The 17,839-nt window shown below is 39.9% G+C and overlaps 1 protein-coding gene and 1 non-coding gene across 4 annotated transcripts; both read right to left on the bottom strand.

Moving 5' to 3' along the window:
* Window positions 1–163: 163 nt before the first annotated feature.
* LOC123311463 lies at window positions 164–17,104 on the bottom strand. 3 transcript variants are annotated; one of them, XM_044895468.1, is made up of 27 exons: window positions 16,786–17,104; window positions 15,546–15,698; window positions 13,855–13,886; window positions 13,631–13,724; window positions 10,418–10,876; window positions 10,153–10,209; window positions 10,026–10,094; window positions 9,347–9,391; window positions 7,500–9,137; window positions 7,208–7,373; window positions 6,520–6,900; window positions 5,533–6,455; window positions 5,446–5,478; window positions 5,304–5,348; window positions 5,132–5,248; window positions 4,667–4,729; window positions 4,514–4,609; window positions 4,367–4,450; window positions 3,837–3,977; window positions 3,573–3,707; window positions 2,844–3,398; window positions 2,609–2,776; window positions 2,381–2,527; window positions 1,941–2,318; window positions 1,475–1,878; window positions 746–1,133; window positions 164–405 (listed from the first exon to the last, which is right to left on the bottom strand). In XM_044895468.1, exons 1-27 carry the CDS (start codon window positions 16,978–16,980, stop codon window positions 256–258), a joined length of 7,116 nt encoding a protein of 2,371 aa, XP_044751403.1. In that variant the 5' UTR covers window positions 16,981–17,104; the 3' UTR covers window positions 164–255. The 3 variants fall into 3 exon arrangements, with proteins under 3 accessions (XP_044751403.1, XP_044751404.1, XP_044751406.1); XM_044895469.1 differs by having other exon boundaries at window positions 1,664–1,878; XM_044895471.1 differs by lacking the exons at window positions 3,837–3,977; window positions 4,367–4,450; window positions 4,514–4,609; window positions 4,667–4,729.
* Trnag-gcc lies at window positions 4,012–4,082 on the bottom strand. The gene has a single exon. It is a non-coding gene; the product is annotated as a tRNA-Gly (tRNA).
* Window positions 17,105–17,839: the final 735 nt, after the last annotated feature.

The raw sequence follows: 17,839 nt of genomic DNA, 5'->3' as shown, positions 1-17,839 counted from the left end.
GATATTGAAATTTCGTGATCGTTCATTCAATTCGAAAAATCAAATCTGTAAACAGTGGTTTGTTTCATTTCAAATATCGTGTTATAACAATTTTTTACCCCAGTAGCAGGGGCGCATCCACGGGGGGGTACTGGGGGTAATTACCCCGTAATTAAAAATTCTGCACGGTAAACTTTTTATTTAAAAGGCACATAGGTACAAAAATACATTTGAATTGAGTACACTTGTAAATAATTTAAAACACAATTTCAAACTTTACTTGTTACTGGCACGAGACTTGGACACGTGTTCCTTCTTCATTTTTTTCTGCCACCTCTTATTCGCCTCTTGCACTTGAGCGGTCATCAACTGAACTTTGTTGATGAAGTTCTCTTCTTCTCCCTCATCCGCATCTGTATCTGTCTCCTAGAGAAATAGCATAATATTATTGTTATATTTGGTAGAATCACACCTTCGCGGTGAGTTTAGGCAGAGTTACTAAGAACAAAGAGCTAAGAAAGGAACAGATAAAGATGCTGTTTAAGTGGGTTCATGCAGAGTTCCCAAGAACTAAGGTCTAAGAAAGGAACAATCTCATTGGCAAATGGCGTTCACATGATCGCAGCCTGGTGATAAGTTCTCTAAATAAGTTCTTAAGGACTAAGGAATATTCCTTATATAAGGCTTAAGACTAAGACCTAAGAAAATAACCAATCTACATAGGCAGACTGCAATCATTCTCTGCCTGGAGCTTTGCAATACCCACCTTATAATTAGGCGAAAACCAATCGTTCAAATTCAGTTCGTCCAACTCGTCATCTTCCGCGCGTATGGAATTACTTCTGGGTGAAGGACTTCTGCTGGTGTACGGCGATGAATTGGAATCGTACGAGATGTTCCTCACGATATTGCTCCTGTGGCTGTTCGAGTCTTCCGGAAGGTATTCGTCGTTTAGGAAGGCGTTCATCTCGTGCCGAGGGCTTGAAGATCTGTATCTGGCGTCTGCGGTGTGCCTCTCCAACTTTCTAGTTCTGGCTGGCGATACTGCACGTCTTTCTAGTTGACCTACGGTACCGTAACGTCTCGGGGAGAATGGCTGTTGCATCGGCATCTTGATCCAGCTTTTTTCTTCTGACATTTTCCTCATCATCGTTCTTAAAGGAAAGGTTTTTCAGTTACATTTAAGCCGGACAAGTTACTGTATAGTAACTAAAGCCTCCTACGTATATTTTAACAGAAGATTCCTGAGGTGTAAAGAAACTTTTTTTCCAATTCGGCACGGTTGACAAGATAAGGGTGCATCTACCTGCACCAATTTCATGAAATTATGAGGGAAAATAACCGCAAAATAAAGGAATGAAATGCAACGAAAACACACATGCGATACATAAAGAGAATAACAAATAATACCACATGCAACAACTCGAAATCAAACCAACTCTTTTGCGTTAATTCTTCACACAGCAAACTCCCTTTCCCAGTTAGGAATACCTGCCTTAAGGAAGCTATCGTTTCATTATAACCCTTAAACTTTCCACGTATCTTGTCGTTAACAACGTTCTGTTCGCGAAGCCACATCCTCACCACCCGAGCTAAGTTTTGCGCCTCAGAACACACGTTTTCATTCTCGGTCTTGGTTTCGGAAAGTTCCAACTCGAGAGTTTGTACGCGATCACTGTTGTACCTGCACTGTTTCTCCAGCTGTTCGTGGGTGTTTCTCATCTGCTCAATGGTCCTAGCCAGGTCGTGGTTCTTATGGGTCAAGTACTCTTTCTCCCTGATGGTCCGCTTGAGTTGCGACTTGTAGTCTTCGTTCTCTTGTTTCAACACGTCGTATGCCTGTTCCAACACGCTTAGTTTCTTCCTGAGATTGATCGTTTGGGTGTGTATTTGGTCATTCTGGAAAAATAAAAACAAGGGAAATTGTTTTACAGTTCAATATGATATAGTCAACTACTTACTTCTTCATTAAGCAGCCTCTGCCTGTGAAGGGACTTGTTCAGCTCGCATTTCAGCTGAGATATCTCCATTTCTGCATTGGACGTTGTTTTTTCGTTCTTCAGCTCACTGACGCTGCGTTTGCAGCAACATATATCTGCCCTTTCCTTCTCTAACTCCCGTTCTAATCTTTGTATCTCTTCTTTCTGGTCTTCTACCAGCTGATTGAGCCTACTTTGTTCTTCTATGGAGGATATGATCTTGGCTTCCAATTCTTTCTGCGTATCTGTTATTTCTTCTGGAATCTGGGACATGTGTGATTCTTTCACTTTGAGGAGTTCTTCTTCTATAAGTCCACCTTTGAAATCGGCTTCTGAAAGCCTCCTCTTCAAATCGGCCATCTGAACCGTTTCACAATCAATGAATACAAGTTTTCGTCGTTGAGAACAGCGCGTATACTCACCGATTTCTTCAATTCGTCGAAAACAATTGGTAAATTATTCTTCCTGTGTTGTAGACGTCCTCGAAGGTGATCTGAATTCCTCAGGTCTTCGTAGAAGTGAATGTTTGACGCTTCACACTTCTCCAGTCCATTGTTCAATTGTATCAGCTGCGAAAGACATATGCAGATTGAAGTTACGTTTTATGATGCTAAGAAGTATGAGTAGTGGAATAATATCAATTCACTCACGCTCATTTTCATTTCTTCGACAAGGGATTTATAATGATTCAGTTCATAATTCTTCATGTGCTCGAGACTTGAATAGTCTTGAAGTTTTTTCACAACCATCTGATAGTCCCCTATAACTTGCTCGTTTTTCTTCTCTGCTATCGAAAGTTGTTCTTTCAGGGAATTTATCTGAGATGAATACAATTCTATCAATATCTACAGGGATTCACACCTGTTTAAAAGTTGATGTGCTTACCAGTTCCTTGCTATCGGTCTTTTTCTCCTTCAACACGCCCAGCTCTTTAGTGGCCAGAATGAGTTCGACCTCTTGGCTCTTCAGTTGGTTCTCCAGCTCTACAATTCTGTTATTCTTCTGCTCCATACAAGTCTTGATCGCTTCTAAATCTCCGCTGGCTAAACAAACCTTGGACTCCACCACGGATACGTCACTCAAATTCTTCATCTGTTCCCTTTCAACGGACTTGATACCCTCTTGTATCTCTACCACGGTATCTGTTAAATTCTTGATGGTCTTTTTGAGGTCCACGTTCTGCTTTGTAGCGTTGTTCAGTTTTCTGCGCATATCTTGTATGATGTCATCGTGTTGGGTGAGATCGTTGTTCTTGGCGCTGATTATGTTCTGGAGTTCGTTGATTCTGGCTTCGTTGATCTGGTTGATTTGGCTCTCTAGGATTGCCTGCTTCTCGATTGCGCATAAATGTCCCACCAAGCGGTCGTTAATCCTTCTCAGTTGTAGAATGGCTCCTATCAGTTTGTTGTTCTCTTCCTGGGAGCTGACATTGGTAACGTTCTGTGGATAGGAGATGAAATGGTTCAGTTTAAGAATACTCAATATTTTTTTCTATCACCCAATATAATACCTTAATAAATTTCTTTGAAATCTGAAGACTCATTCCCATGAAGGACTGAATACTTACCCATATATAGTCAGGTTTGAACTTCTCAGAGATTCGGATGTACTTACAAGAACTTCCTGAAGTGTCAGTAGCTCATCAGACATAACAGACATTTCATCTTTGAAAAATTTCACAACCTCTTCGTAACATTTGTTCTTTTTTGTCAACTTTCTCAGCTGATTCCTGATCACAATCTTTTCCTCCTGTGAAAATCATTACGTGTATTAACTGTGTCAAAGAAGGATTCTTTTCATATTGTTTTGAAGCAGAACAGTTAGCAAGCTGGCAGGGAAGTGAAGCGGATCTGTTAGATTGTAACATTTTGTCTTTACCTCTTGTATCTTGAAAATGGATTGATACTTATTGAAATGGGATTCCATTATTGCGAGATCTTGTAAATTGTTCACGTGTTCCATTTCTAGTTCGTAATTGAGTTCCATCAGTTGTTGATATAAATTTTGGTACTTTTGAATCTAAAAATGAAACGAAAAAAAATAATAAAAAATGTGCATCGGCCGGGAATCGAACCCGGGCCGCCCGCGTGGCAGGCGAGCATTCTACCACTGAACCACCGATGCTTCATGCCAAACATTAGAAGGAGTGTATAGATTCGATTACAATAAAATCAGTTTTATATACAGGGGCTTCATTTCAATGATTGTAACATCGTAGTGGGCATCAATTCCAACATTTCATAATTTATAATCGAAACTCTCCGTAGAGCACTCTCACAGACTATTTCAATTTCAAAGCTGACTTCAACTGAACTGAGATATACCTATATATAACAAATCATTTACAAGGACCCTGTATAATGAAATATTAGATCAGAAGTAATATTCTTCATCAAATACTGACCCACCTGCTCCGAATACATTTGGTTGGTCTGTTGTACATCAACATTTTCTATATGCAAAACGAAATTGGTCCACTTCTGGTCATCCATCTTGAAAAAATTTCATAATTGAAAATTTGAATTACCTGTTCGAAATAATCAAAAAGTAATTACCTCTTGTTGAAAAGCTTCTTTCATGTTCTCTATTTCTTCCCTCATGCTTAAAATATTTTCATGGAGGGTCTCATTCACTCCTCTGTATTGTTCAATCTAAAATTCCGATTCATATATTCTTTTTTTTATGTGGAAAAAGCCAATCAAATTTACCTCAGTTTTGAGTTTTCGCTCAGACGATTCCAGAAGCTCTATGGTGTCTACATACAGATCGACCTAAATTTCGAAGTTTGTTGCATAGTAAAGCGAAACAAAAATAAGCGTACTTCAAGAAACTGCTAAAATTTTTCATTTTGAGATCCAGCGGAAAATTTCTCCCCTTTAAAGCTGTAAAGGGCATTAGAAGGTTGAGGGAATTTTCATAGAAAGTCAAGGGAAGTTTTTTTGCTCGATCTCGTGGTTTTAAGGAAAAAGGTTCAGAGATCTTATATAATAATAATAATAATAACTGTACTTTATTGGCCATCGACCGAAGTCCTTCAGCCTGATCTTATATATCAATGCATAAATTATGCCATTTTCAGGTATTCCAAAAAGGATAGTGAAAATGCACATATTTGACAGGAAAAGAATGAGAGAAAATTTCCATTGGATCTTAATTTAATGAACAGAACTCACTGCCGTTTGTAGATTAGACGTGATATGTTCGGTATCTCCTTTACCCTGTTCCAAGAGTTTCACTCTTTGCTTCAAATACTCGTACTCTTCTCTTTCCTTTTTTGTCCATTTCAGCGACTGAAACAAAAAAGACGAACATCACACAATGCCATTAGATATAAACAATCGAAACCTTTTTCATCTCGTTTATCTCTTCAGAATATCTGCTTATCAAAGCCTGAAAAAAAGTATTACATGAGATTAAAACTGCCTCTGCTGATATTTGTAATAAGGTTGTGAAAAAGTAGAAGTATAGCGAATATGAATTCTCTTACGGTATCATTATCCTTATCACTATAATTTTTGCCCTGAAAAATATGAGAAGATTAGTGATGAAAGATTGAAATAACAGAACACTTTACTGTTTTCAATTCTTCAATTTTATCTTCCGCATCCAAGAGCTTGCTCTTCAGATTAGCAATCACCAGTTTCAAGTCTGCATTCTTCATTTCGTCGTTAACTTTGAAATCCTCGTCATCATCTTGAATACCGTATCTGCTGGATGCCTTTCTAGGTGCAATATACCCGACCGTTCTGGTGAAGCTATCTTTACGAGACAACCCTGCGTATTCCTGTTCTTTGCTTAGACTTTCCGGCGTCTTGGGCATCTTGTACAGCTGATTGACTGTCATCACCTGAGCTTGTTTCGGATACGGAGACTGGCCTTGACTGCAAGTCTCTCCTGTGTTACCCATCTCCGGACAATCCGGTTGGCACACGCAGGAGCTACCTCTACGATTCGTATTCGTATCGGAAGCATCAACGCAGAGTTTTTGATTAGGGTTGTCGGGATCTGGAATCACCTTGCAGAATTTCGACTTGCAAATGCAACGTATGATCATCCTATCATCACCAGCAGGCGGTGGGGGTCTGGATGTGGATTGTGGGACGGACGCTCCTGCAGATCCACCCTTAGGATACCTTCTGGCGCATGTGCTATCGCCACACACGCCATCCGTGGTAGAACTGGGTGGTTGGCCGATAGGCTTTTCGCCTACGTGAACAGACGGTTTATCTCCGATGGCTTCAGAACATATAGCACTACATGCCACCGAAGCCTTATCGGTGATCTGAAGTGAAGGGTTCTCGATGGCTGCTTGACAAACAACAGAGCACACCTCGGGGGGTTTGTCAGGTACTCCCCGATCAATCGCTTCCGAACACACGGCACTACACGCCACCGAAGTTTTCTCAGCAACCTGAAGTGAGGGGTTTGCTATCGCTGCTGGGCAAACCATTGAGCAAACTTCCGATGGAACTACACCTGAAGGTTTCTCACCCATACCTAAAAGATGCAAAATGTGAAGATTTTTTCCACTATACAACTAAAATAATTATCCACTGCGCACCTCCTCCACTTGTTATCTGTCGTTTTCTGATATCGGTGTCGGAATCGATGTATTCCTCGCTTTGTACAACTTTACAAGTGCAAGGTCTCTCGCAAATCTCATCCGGGCATATATTTTCGGTTACTGGCGCAACACCGCTGACAGGAGAAGGCTTGCTCTGTCCCTTCATCCCTTCGTCCTCTTCACAAACGCAGGGATCGCAAGGATCACACTCGCCGCCACCTCCACCTCTGCTGACTGGGGTTACGTTTGTGGGCGTAGGTTTTGGCTCATCGGGATCGAAATATGGTTCGCTTGGAACCACCTTGCAGGTGCAAGGCTCTGGACAAACTTCGTCCGGACAGGGTACTGTGGTTAGAGGTTCTAGTGCGCCCGTGGTTCCTGTGGAAATTGGAGAGGATGTGGTTAGGTTATCCAATGCTTCTGCCAGCCAAAAAGTTTTGATCAATCACTGCCACGTTTATGAATCTCTTATAGACCACTGCGAAGCACTGAAACAAGCTAAGCTCAGCTCAGAGGTAGTTGCCAAAGTTCTCAGTTCATTCTGAGGAAATTCAAACCATTTGAACACAAGGAGAAGGGTATTATAGTCCCATTTAGCACTTTTTCTTCATATAGGTACGATATAACGGTTGCTTGAAATTCAAACAAAACATTTTTTAATACAGAATATAATCTAGTCTACTACCTGCTGAAACTCCTGTTGGTGTTGTGTAGGTTGCTGTTTGAGGTGCCATCGGCTTCTCGGTTTCGACACAAATACATGGTTGTTGTTGTACACATAAGCATTCATCCGCTGCGCCAGGTGGTCTTTGAACCCCCATGGGGGTCTGAGCCATTCTTGGAGCCGTACCCTACAGCAACAAATCCAATCACAATAAGTATACGAGGATAGGATATATGGAGGGTATGAGTAAAATTTTTCGTTTAACTACTGTACCTATGTAGAAACCACGAAAGTGTTTCGTGAGAGCTCTCACCTGAATAGAACCGGGCGCAGCGTTAACTCCCATGTCACTGGCGGTCAACTCACACCCACATATGGCACAGAACCCTTCGTTATCCACATCACTCGGCGGCTTAGCTCCACCGTAACCGGGAGGACCAGCTGACGGTGGAAACGGCCTTGGTTCGCCACCCTGAACAACGCCTGGATACCTTATGCAGGCACACGTGTCGCAGATCTCTCTCGAACATCTCCCACCTGCACCTCCTGTAGATTGGGCACCATAGAAGATAGCTGGCGGAGGAACTCCAGAATGTGGTACACCGTCGGTTGAAGGGATCTGTATACATGCGCAAATATCGCAAATACCTCTTGGACACTTTCCATCGAAGGTTTTGGTTGGTGGCCGTGCGAAGCTAGATGTCTGCTGGTCGATAGGCATTCCACTTGGTGGGGCATCCATCTGACATTCATCCGGCATGCCACAGATGCAGATACTAGGTGTCCTCGGCAAACCTTGCGGAGCAAACGCATTCTGGATGGGTATGTTCACGTTGGCACCACCATCTATCATCATACAGGGACAGTTGGGGTCCATCTGACCCGATGTCACGCAGGGACAGTCTGTTGGGAAATCCGCCTGAGTGCCGTACTGGGAAACTTCTTTATATCCTTGCGATATGTATGAAGACTCTGGCGGCACCATAGGACCGGATTTGGCAGAACATTCAGCCACTTGACAACTGTTATCATCGCACGTGATAGGGAAACTACCAGCTGGAGCATAACTTTGACTTGGTGGCTCGAGAGTATTACCAAATTTCGACGGACACTCCATTACTTGACAAGTATCGTCGGTACAAGTTATGGGAAAATCAACTAATTGTCCCTGATCCACGTAATTTTGCCCACTACTCAGCTGTCCGTACGCCTGTGTCGATGGTGGATAATAATCTTTATTAGGACACGTGGTATCTTCACATCCGGCGCAGAATTCTTTGACGTCAATCAGTCGTTCTTCTCCCCCGCAAGTGGTATTCAAACAGCTGCCTATGTCGCATTGAGCCATTGGAGGTCCAAGGTCTCCTTGAAACGACTCGCATCCCTGGGTGTGGCAGGATTTATTCCCGCACACAAGGGCAAACTCGTTAGCCCCGCAATTTACTGCATCGGTGTCGATTGCCTGAGTGACCAGGAAGCTATCCTTGTTCGGACAGTTGGAATCTTGACATTCATCGAGTATTTCGTTGTACTGGAAGTTGGGGAAGGTGCCTGCCGGGCAAGGGTTGTTGGTGTCGTTTCCCCCCCTGGCCCGGTGCTGGTTATAGTATGGCGCGAAATTGTTCAGGCAGGGGCACACTTCTTCGTTGCACACCGTGCTGCTCGAATCGGAGATGAACTTGCCCTTGTCTTCCCGCTTGTAGACGTCGATGAAAGGGGGAGAATCGTTCCCCCTTTCTGGGTCTTCTCGACATACGCACAGTTTTCTCGTCTGGCTAGGATCTGGGGGTTCCTTGTGTTGATAGCTGCATTTTTCTCTGCAAGAAGCCCTTCGTTTCGATGATGGAGTTTTGTTTGGCGACCTGAGAAGTTCGCAGATTCCCGTGCAGTAGTCGGAGTCTGAGCTCATGGGTTCCGAGTCGCTCGGTGGTTCTTTTTGCTTCTTCGAACTCTATCGGGGAAGAATCGTATCAGAATATTTTCGATAAAGGTGTGACCGAGGAAATCTAGTATCAGAAAACGTTATCTCTTGTACCTTACAGCCGCTTTCAGAATACAACTTTTTTTTAAAGCTTCCTTTAGTCCTAATGACATCAAAGGAAGCTTTAAACTTAAAAGGATATTATGATATATAGCAATTATTCATTATTGAATACTCACTTGATTAGTTCGAAGCATATTGATCATGTCATTCAGTGTTCGGTTCTGAAACAAAAACCTGTTTGAACAAATTGAAAATTTTAATTTTATGGAAACATCGCATTCATATTCTTCTAATTCACAGAGCCACGATCAGAATAGAACTTTGACTACATCCATTGACTACCTAACTATTAACTAAAACAGCCAGTCTACTGCTCTTGGGACACAGGAGGGAAATTTCAGATTTGTTTCGCTCTAGTTTGAGCTCATCATTATCATCATCATCATCGCATAACTCAACTAACGAAGCCTACCAAATGAAGCAGATGAGTACCTTTTAGCACAGTATACACACCAATGGTGTCTATAATGTGCTTGTAGGCAGTCTATGGTACCTTTTGTTGAAACCCAGTAGGCACATTATTGTCTCCCATCACAGGGTCCTCTCCTTCAGTTGGTCGGCATCGTTGATTGCAATATATATCGCATATGCGATACTTATTAGCTCAAACGAGAGCAAAACTTGTCTATAGCTACGGTTCTCGGTCGGCACGTTTTCTATGTTATAATAGGAATGTAGATTTCTGTCAGTACGATGGTTTTGGTTCAAAATGAGAATGCAAAGGCTACCGTATTCCGTTTAGCTCACCGATAAGGTGATATAGGCTTCCCTCATCTTGACAAACAAAAAACTCACCTCTTCGTTCAATTCTAGGATTCTTCTCATTTTTTCCTCGACCTCTTGTTTCAACTTTTGGAGTTCGCCCTAAAAAAGCTATCAATAATCACTTGCTGCTATATGAAATCTAATTTGTGTAGCTTACACCTTCTCGCAGCATTTTATTCTCTTCTTTCAGTTTATCCAACTCATCCCAGTAGTCCTGAGGAAAAACAAGAAAACATGGTTATTCAGAGACTCCCATAAAGTTCCAAGTTTCAATAGAGTATTGAGTATATTGAGCCGTAGATTACATTAGTGCCGGTCCTAGGTTAGATCCTTGTGGGAACCACTCACATTTGAATTCAGAGTGGATTTTCGAAATTATATAAGGAGGAATATGGTTATGTCTACTGAAACTCTGTACAGACCTTGTCTTCGCAAATGCAGGCGTTATCTTTCAATTTGTGCTGAGATACTTGGGGAGATTTCTTCAGGAGTTCCACAGAATCGGTGGTAGCGTAAACAGGCAGCGATTCTAAGGAAGGCGGTGTGCCCAACTCAGAGTCAATCGTCAGGTCCTTTTCCGGTTCAACAATTTGCGACTCCTCCTTTCCGTTTTCGATGATCAAATGCACGCTCTTGGACGACACCTTGGACGTGACCTTATCCTTGACCTGCATCTGATCGGGCAACTCTTCGTCTGCCTCGGTATTCAAGGAGAGGTTTTTGGATGAGAGTCCGGATAGAGCAGAGATTTCTTCAGGCTGCTTCAAGACTTCTACATCCGGAAGTATGACCTGCTTCGTCTCGTCTTTCTGCTCCACCTCACCAGAACCTATTTTGGACATGGAATGATTCTGGATCTCTTCTTCCGAAAGGATTTCAGACTGAAAAGAGCGTTTATTGGTATTTTAGGTCTAGGTGTTCATCATTAGACGACGTCGTAATGATTGGGTTAAAATTAAAATAAGAGGTTATGCTGCAAAATATTTCACAACGGTTCATTAGATAATTCTCTTCATCCAATATTCTCAAATTTTGAATATTCGATCAGGCTTTTTCACGACAGTCGATCATAATGATTCAAAATGAAACATAGTTCCAAATTTTCCAAAAAGGAAGAAGAAATAGAAACACTCAAAAAATTTTTTAATAATTATGGAATAACATATAGAGTCAGACACTGATTAAGCCTACAAAAAATTTTATTTAATTCATTTACAAGAACGTTCAAAATGAATGCAAAATAAATAGACAATAAGTGTGCACGCTGAGGTGGAATGGCGTGAACAAACTCAAAACTGATAAAATGGGAACATTTCAAAACGGTCACTTTATTCATCTTCTTATTCTTATTGTCCTCCTCAAAATATTCGTCCTGATAATATTTCCTCGGCCAACTGCAAAAAAGAACTCAATTAGACTATTAACAGCGTTTTTATCGAGTTAGTACAATCTCGTCTGTAGTCTTTCCTGTCTTCTTGAAAAATGTTTCCATGATGAACAGTTTCGTCGCCAGTGTTTTGATGATTTTCAACTGTTGGACCAAGAGGTCATCCTTCAAGTCAATTTGCAACTTCAGGGAGGTGATCTCAGAGACCAACTTCCACATGTAGCAGAAATCTTTACATTTTGGCAATTCGTTTTTGGTTTTTCTCGGTGGCGAAGGTGGCGTTGATTCTCCCTGTATGCCCCTGATGAACTCCCCAAACAGGTCCTTGAATCGAAAAAAAAATTGAAATCTTTATAACAAAGAAAATCAACACAATTTATTTAAAATAGAGTTGTGGTGAGTTGAGGCTAGAAAGAGCCTCCTATTCATTTAGATATACCCTGTATACATGTATACCTCAAATTTCTGAATCGGTGTTTTGTTAGTGTCAAATGGTCAGTAAGGAATGAGTATGATGATGGTTTTTCATGCATAACCTATTTATCTCGACTGAAAATCATTTTTACCTTATTTTCCTTAACTTTCTCCGTTGGTGGATAATCCAGGATGCAATCGTTCAGTAAAATTTCCTGAAAATATACTCAAATTTTTACTTGTCATCATTTCGAATTAAACAACCTCACCTGCTCATTCACTTCAATTATTACCGGAAGCTTATTCTGTCCAAGATGCTTCAGCTGATGGCCCTGAAATATCAGAGGCCATCATACATTGCTACACAACCAGAAATCTATACCAGACAGCGCACTCAACATCTAAAACTACAGACAATGCAAAAACACAAATATATTTCATATTTCACAATAGATTAAAAATATACAATAAGCAAAATTGAAAATAACTATTCTAAATCTTTGTTATATTCTATGTTATTAACGTAAGTTTTCACTGGGATATGCCTGGGTATGTTCAGTCTTTTGGGACACTGCTCCCTTTCTTTCTCCCCCTGATCACCCTTCCGTGTCTTCGTCAGGATCGATCTCTCCTTCGTGGGTCTCATCCAGTTGATCATTTTCATGTCATTCTCCGATCTGCAGGTGTAAATCTGCCCCCTCTCGTACACGTTTTCGTTGAGACCGCATTCTGAACTGTCGCTAGAATCAAATTTCGATTTCTCCTCCTTTCTAATACTCTCCTCGTCCCTGTGTATGAAGATGATGGCGGAATTCTTGGTTTCGTGGGAATCATTAGAATGGGTGATCTCCACAACTTCGGTCTCTCTGGTGCACACTGCCTTTTCGGCAGTTACTTTTTTGAGTCTATCCGATTCTTTCTTCGGGGTGAGGAACTGAAAGGACACTCTGTTTAAAACGGTCATACCAAACAAATTCAATGGACCGAACTATACAGTGAGCTCGGTTTCTATATCCAAATATGCTCTGCTCAAAAATTTAAGTGAATAATTTGCGTACTGAAGAAAAATGTTGTGGTTTTCAGGGAAAATTGAAAAGGAAATACATGTGACTATGTGAGGTTCGGGTAGTAGCTGAGTTTTGGACATTTTCGATTAATAAGCCATAAACTGTCATGAGGACCATATTTCGTGTGTGTAATACACGTAATCATAAGCCTACCACGTACTATGTACTTGATCCAAGCGCAAAAAATCAGCTTTCTCGAAATCCACATCAATTCTCGAGCAGTGTAGTTGGGCTAATATCGTGAAAAATTCACAAACTGTTGAGAAAAACTGGAGTGTTAAAGAATGGAAATGCCCCTCCGTAAAAATTCATTCAATTCACCTTCTGTTTGGACTTCTTCAGCTCCCTACGCAGTTCCTTTATAATGTCATCTTTGATTGAGGTTTCTTTGAGGGTTTCGCAGTTCTTCTCTTCCAACTCAAACATTTCACGTCGTAATTGAGAGATCAAATCCTGTTTCTTGGCTATTTCCTCGGACAATGCTCTTTTCATGCCTGCCACCTCCTACGAGGAATCAATGTTAGATTAAACGAAAACTGAATTGTGATTGTTACCTTTTTTCGAGGGTGGGTTTGTTCACGAAAAACTCTGCACTGAAAAAAATCGTTGGTAGGAAAATGAAGATAACCCGCCAAGAATTCGATATACCCACATATTCTCGATTTCCGAATCAACATCGATTATTATATCGAATGTATTATACCTAATTATGATCTTTCACGTATTATACTCTCCTCATTTTCTCCAAAAAGGAAAAAGAGACTAACCTGTTTCAGTTGATCATTTTCTTCGTTTTTCTTCTTAAGTTCATCCTCTGCTGGTGGTACAGCTTTCGAATCTTGTTGAAGTTCTTCTGGTTTTCTGAAGGGATATAAGATGAATCTTATTCATTGAATACCTATTTGATCTCAAATCGAGTTGTTCGAACGTATCAAAAATACGAAAGTCTTATTATCTTAACACTTTTCACCGAACCAAAGGAAAAACTCACTTTTTTTTCTCTGCCAATGGTCTACCATCCTCCTGCAACAAAAATAAAGAAAGATAGTGCCTGATTATATTGTGTGGATGGAAATCACAGGAATAAAGGATTTTATTGAGCAACCTAAGTATAAGTTCCTATTATAATTTCATTTTCGTATAGAAGATGGTGATAATTACAATGCAAATGAGATTGGAAAATTTAAATTCCTAGTTAGCGTTTAGGACTGTGATTTCTTTCGACAATCTCGAGTTTATATCATTGATAGGATGAAAGTACATTATTTCATTCAATTCAAAGAGTGTTTTTCAAAATTTCAACTTTTTTACCTACTTTCTTATCTCTTTATGCGCTTATTATAAAAAATTCTCCTTTATAGCCTACGAAGCGCCTTCTTCATGGCAGGCAAATTTATGCTAACATTAAAAAAACAAAAACTAGGTTCTACAAAAGATACTTTTAATTTGAACTTGTCAGAATCAGCATTTACAGGGACAGGCACAATTTCTAAAAACAACATTTTCTTCTATTGTTGTTGCATATCTTCGAACATTCTGTCACAACTTCGAATGATAAGTTGATCGAATTCACCCCTGACAAAGTATTCACAGGACTGTCTTCGCTGGAAATTAAATTGAAAAGACATGCATTTTACTCGCTTCAAACTCGACTGCTTTTATCTTACCACCTTGCCAAGATCCGCTCCCTTAGTTTCTTTTTTAGGTTCGACCTGGAAATATAAGAAATTGGAGAAAGATGAAAAATATTTTCAGTTGTTAAACTCTTAGTTATACTGCATGAAGCCTGAAGAATATCTAGCAATAGAGTGTAGTAGTATGTAATTGGAATATTTCAAGCATTTTCTGTATCATTATAAGACTGCCTTACATCCAGAACGTGTACAACCACCAAGAAATAAAAAAACTTTGGCCGGTCACATAGAGACCAAGGATCTGTATGTACTTTGCTATATTTCGGCTATCCCATTCATCTGCTGTTTAGTTTTTGAGACAGATGACATGTACAAACCGTCAAAACGTGTATGTAGAACTAGGTATTTATTTTTTACTCGATCAGGCCTGTATTTTTGAAAATAGTTGGAAAATATATATTTTTTTCAAATAACATCACACGGTGTTCGAAATGTTATCAACTCACTTTTTACTCTTTGACGGTTTCGATCCGTTTCCGAATAGATCCTCCCACGACACCTCATAAAAGTACAAACCGCAAATTGACCACCTATCCTCTTCCCTTATCCTTCTGATGAACTCCAAAAGGCTCTTTAGATCGTGCGCCAGGTAGAATACAACCTGAAATGAATCAAATTCAATCTGATTATCCCGATGTAGATGGTCGTCATACCTTTTAATCGCCTGCAGGAAAATCTTCACTTATTTCACGGTTCTTTTACTTCTTTTCGCAGTTGAGGTTCTATGTAAATTACTCTATTTTCACTGTAGGAGAGGAAAAAGCTCCCATCACCTACACCTCAGGGAGAGCAAGTGGTAAAAGGATCCCGATATTATATAAACGGCATAGAATTTCAAAAATCATGAATGCGAACAAGCTATAGTTTGAAGATAAAATATGTACAAAACTTCTAACAAAATCATGTTTATCCGCATTTCCATCGATTTATTTTTCAATTATTGAGGTACCATTTTTTGGTTCAGTGAAGGGTTTGAGTAAGTAGTTACCTCTCCCAGAGATTTAACAGCATTGTTCAGTTTATCCTCCAATTGTTGAACCCTTCCAATGGTCTCTGATTCCAGTTCTTCGATCACCTTAGCAAGTAATTTGTTCTGTTCGGTGAGGTCGTTAATCCACTGTTCTTGAAGATCCACTTTCTCCTGTAAAATATACCTACGTATTAGAAAATTCATATTATTTTAACAGAAAAGGCCGAGGAAAAGACCTGATAACAAGAATTAAGACTACTACATCTTTGTAACGCATCCCAGGAGTTTTGAAAAGTCGAAATGGATGCAAAAAAAATGTTCTTACAGATTCACGACAGAAAATTAGGAGTCTTAGTCTTCAATAGATTCTAGAAAACCAAACAGTTGAGGATTCCAAAGAGAATTGCACTCCAGAGAGCCTTTACTCGAAAATGAAAAGTGGAAATACAAAAAAAAATTATTTCTCCTGAAAAGTGCCAGATATTTGAAATTAGCGACACGCTAAATCTATTGCGAGCAAACTCGTGAACATATCTCCTTTCGTTTAGATTTTCATTTTCGAAATAGCATTTTTCAAAAATTACAAATTTCAGTTCAAACTTCCTCAAGATCGAACAGTTGCGCCGGGGTGGATGAAATTCTCAAATTTACAACTAGAAGAGTTGCTCTTTCAGAATATGTATCACGTTTGGATCTATGATAATTTTCCTGGAAGATAAACCACTCGCATAATGACCTTCGAAAAATTCCCAAAAAATTGGGTTCAGTTAAAACTTCCTCAAGATCGAACAGTTGCGCCGGGGTGGATGAAATTCTCAAATTTATTACTAGAAGAATTGCTCTTTCAGAATACGTAACACGTTCAGATCTACGATAATTTTCCTGGAAGATAACCTTCGAAAAATTCCTAAAAAGTTGGGTTCAGCTAACTTCCTCAAGACCGAACGGTTGTGCCGCGGTGAGCGATTGAGCACGCAAAATGTATAGCATCTTATGAAATATTACCACAATTCTACCTATTTATCAATTGTTTCGTGTCCTAATTACCCATTGGTTTCCGCTAGATGAAACACTTTGATAATGCAAAATTGTATGAATTCATAAGGAAAATGATATAACCCTCGAAAACAGATCAGTCTGCATAGTCTCAAAAGATGTGTGATTATTTTCTCCTTTCTTCAATTTGCTTAAAGTACTTTTCTCCCAAAACAAAGTTCTTATTTGTCGTGTTTATAGATTTAAAATCTTCAATATATACCTGCAAACTATCTCCCCCAGCGCTAACATCTATCTCATTCATCTTCTCCTGATACAATTTGTGAAAATCCATAATGATATCCAGCCCTTGCGTTTCACCGCATTTCTGTTTACCGACATGTATAGGGCAGCCTCCAGGGGCGTACGGTTTTGCCACCACTTGTCTCTTGTCTCTGTAAGTAGCCACTTGACTCATTTTACCACTTTCTACGTAAAATTTAATCGGTTATAGTCATTACTTGTGTAAAAGTTCAATTAAACTTCATTTCCCATGACAATCCCCGCCTTATACACACTAGATCGCACTTCCACTGTTACTGCCCGATATATTTGGTGTATATTTTTAAGCGACAGAAATAGAACGACGATATGTTAGGGAATGTGCCTTATTTCCTCTATTTTTTGGTACTCGGCTTTTATATGATGTAGTGCGTTAAATTGTTCATTGCCTCGAAGCAATTTTTGAGCGCCGTCAATAACTGAACTTTTGTCAGAACCTTTTTTTCTTGAATTTCTTTGAAAAATTCTTCGTATAATGGTTTTTCATCTAAACAGGTGAATTAATGCCATCCACTAGCTTTGCCAAAGTTATAAAAATAAGGGGAAAATCGAAATGAAAATATCCTACATCAACATTTTCCAAGTTTATACAATACCCCTTTTCAAAATTCGTAAAAAACTTCATTAGTTTTTTTCCGTTCGTATTTCTATACCTATGTTATTATTCATTGTATGGCCAATCCGAGTAATGGCTGCTGGCTACATGTGCATTATCTTGTAGGAAAAGTGGGTTTGACACTTGAACAGCTTCTGAATATATAAGCTAGAGCATAGGGTATCACTGCCCGCAAGATATATAACACACGGCGTTGCCTTGGATATATATATACCAAAGGTGACCTACTTTCATAAGCAATAGCCCCCATACACCATAATTCCGACAGTGTGATGCACATGCCTTTCCAAGAAAATTGAAGATCTTTTCTTTCACTACGCCGGCGCCGTCTTCACACCCATGCATGACCATTATTCATGCCCAAACAGAATATAGATTC

This window comes from Coccinella septempunctata, chromosome 4, assembly GCF_907165205.1.
Source record: "Coccinella septempunctata chromosome 4, icCocSept1.1, whole genome shotgun sequence".
In the NCBI taxonomy this organism is placed as follows: Eukaryota; Metazoa; Arthropoda; class Insecta; order Coleoptera; family Coccinellidae; genus Coccinella; species Coccinella septempunctata.
This window is presented reverse-complemented; position numbering and strand designations above follow the sequence as displayed.

What these genes read in the sequence shown, in the direction of transcription:
- LOC123311463 (XM_044895468.1), bottom strand. Translation starts at nt 16,980, where the DNA reads ATGAGTCAAGTGGCTACTTACAGAGACAAGAGACAAGTGGTGGCAAAA. An exon ending in CTGTTAAATCTCTGGGAGAG is followed by an intron (nt 13,887 to 15,545) that starts GTAACTACTTAC and finishes TTTTTGTTGCAG; the next exon opens with GAGGATGGTAGACCATTGGC. An exon ending in CCATTTTCAAGATACAAGAG is followed by an intron (nt 3,708 to 3,836) that starts GTAAAGACAAAA and finishes TGATTTTCACAG; the next exon opens with GAGGAAAAGATTGTGATCAG.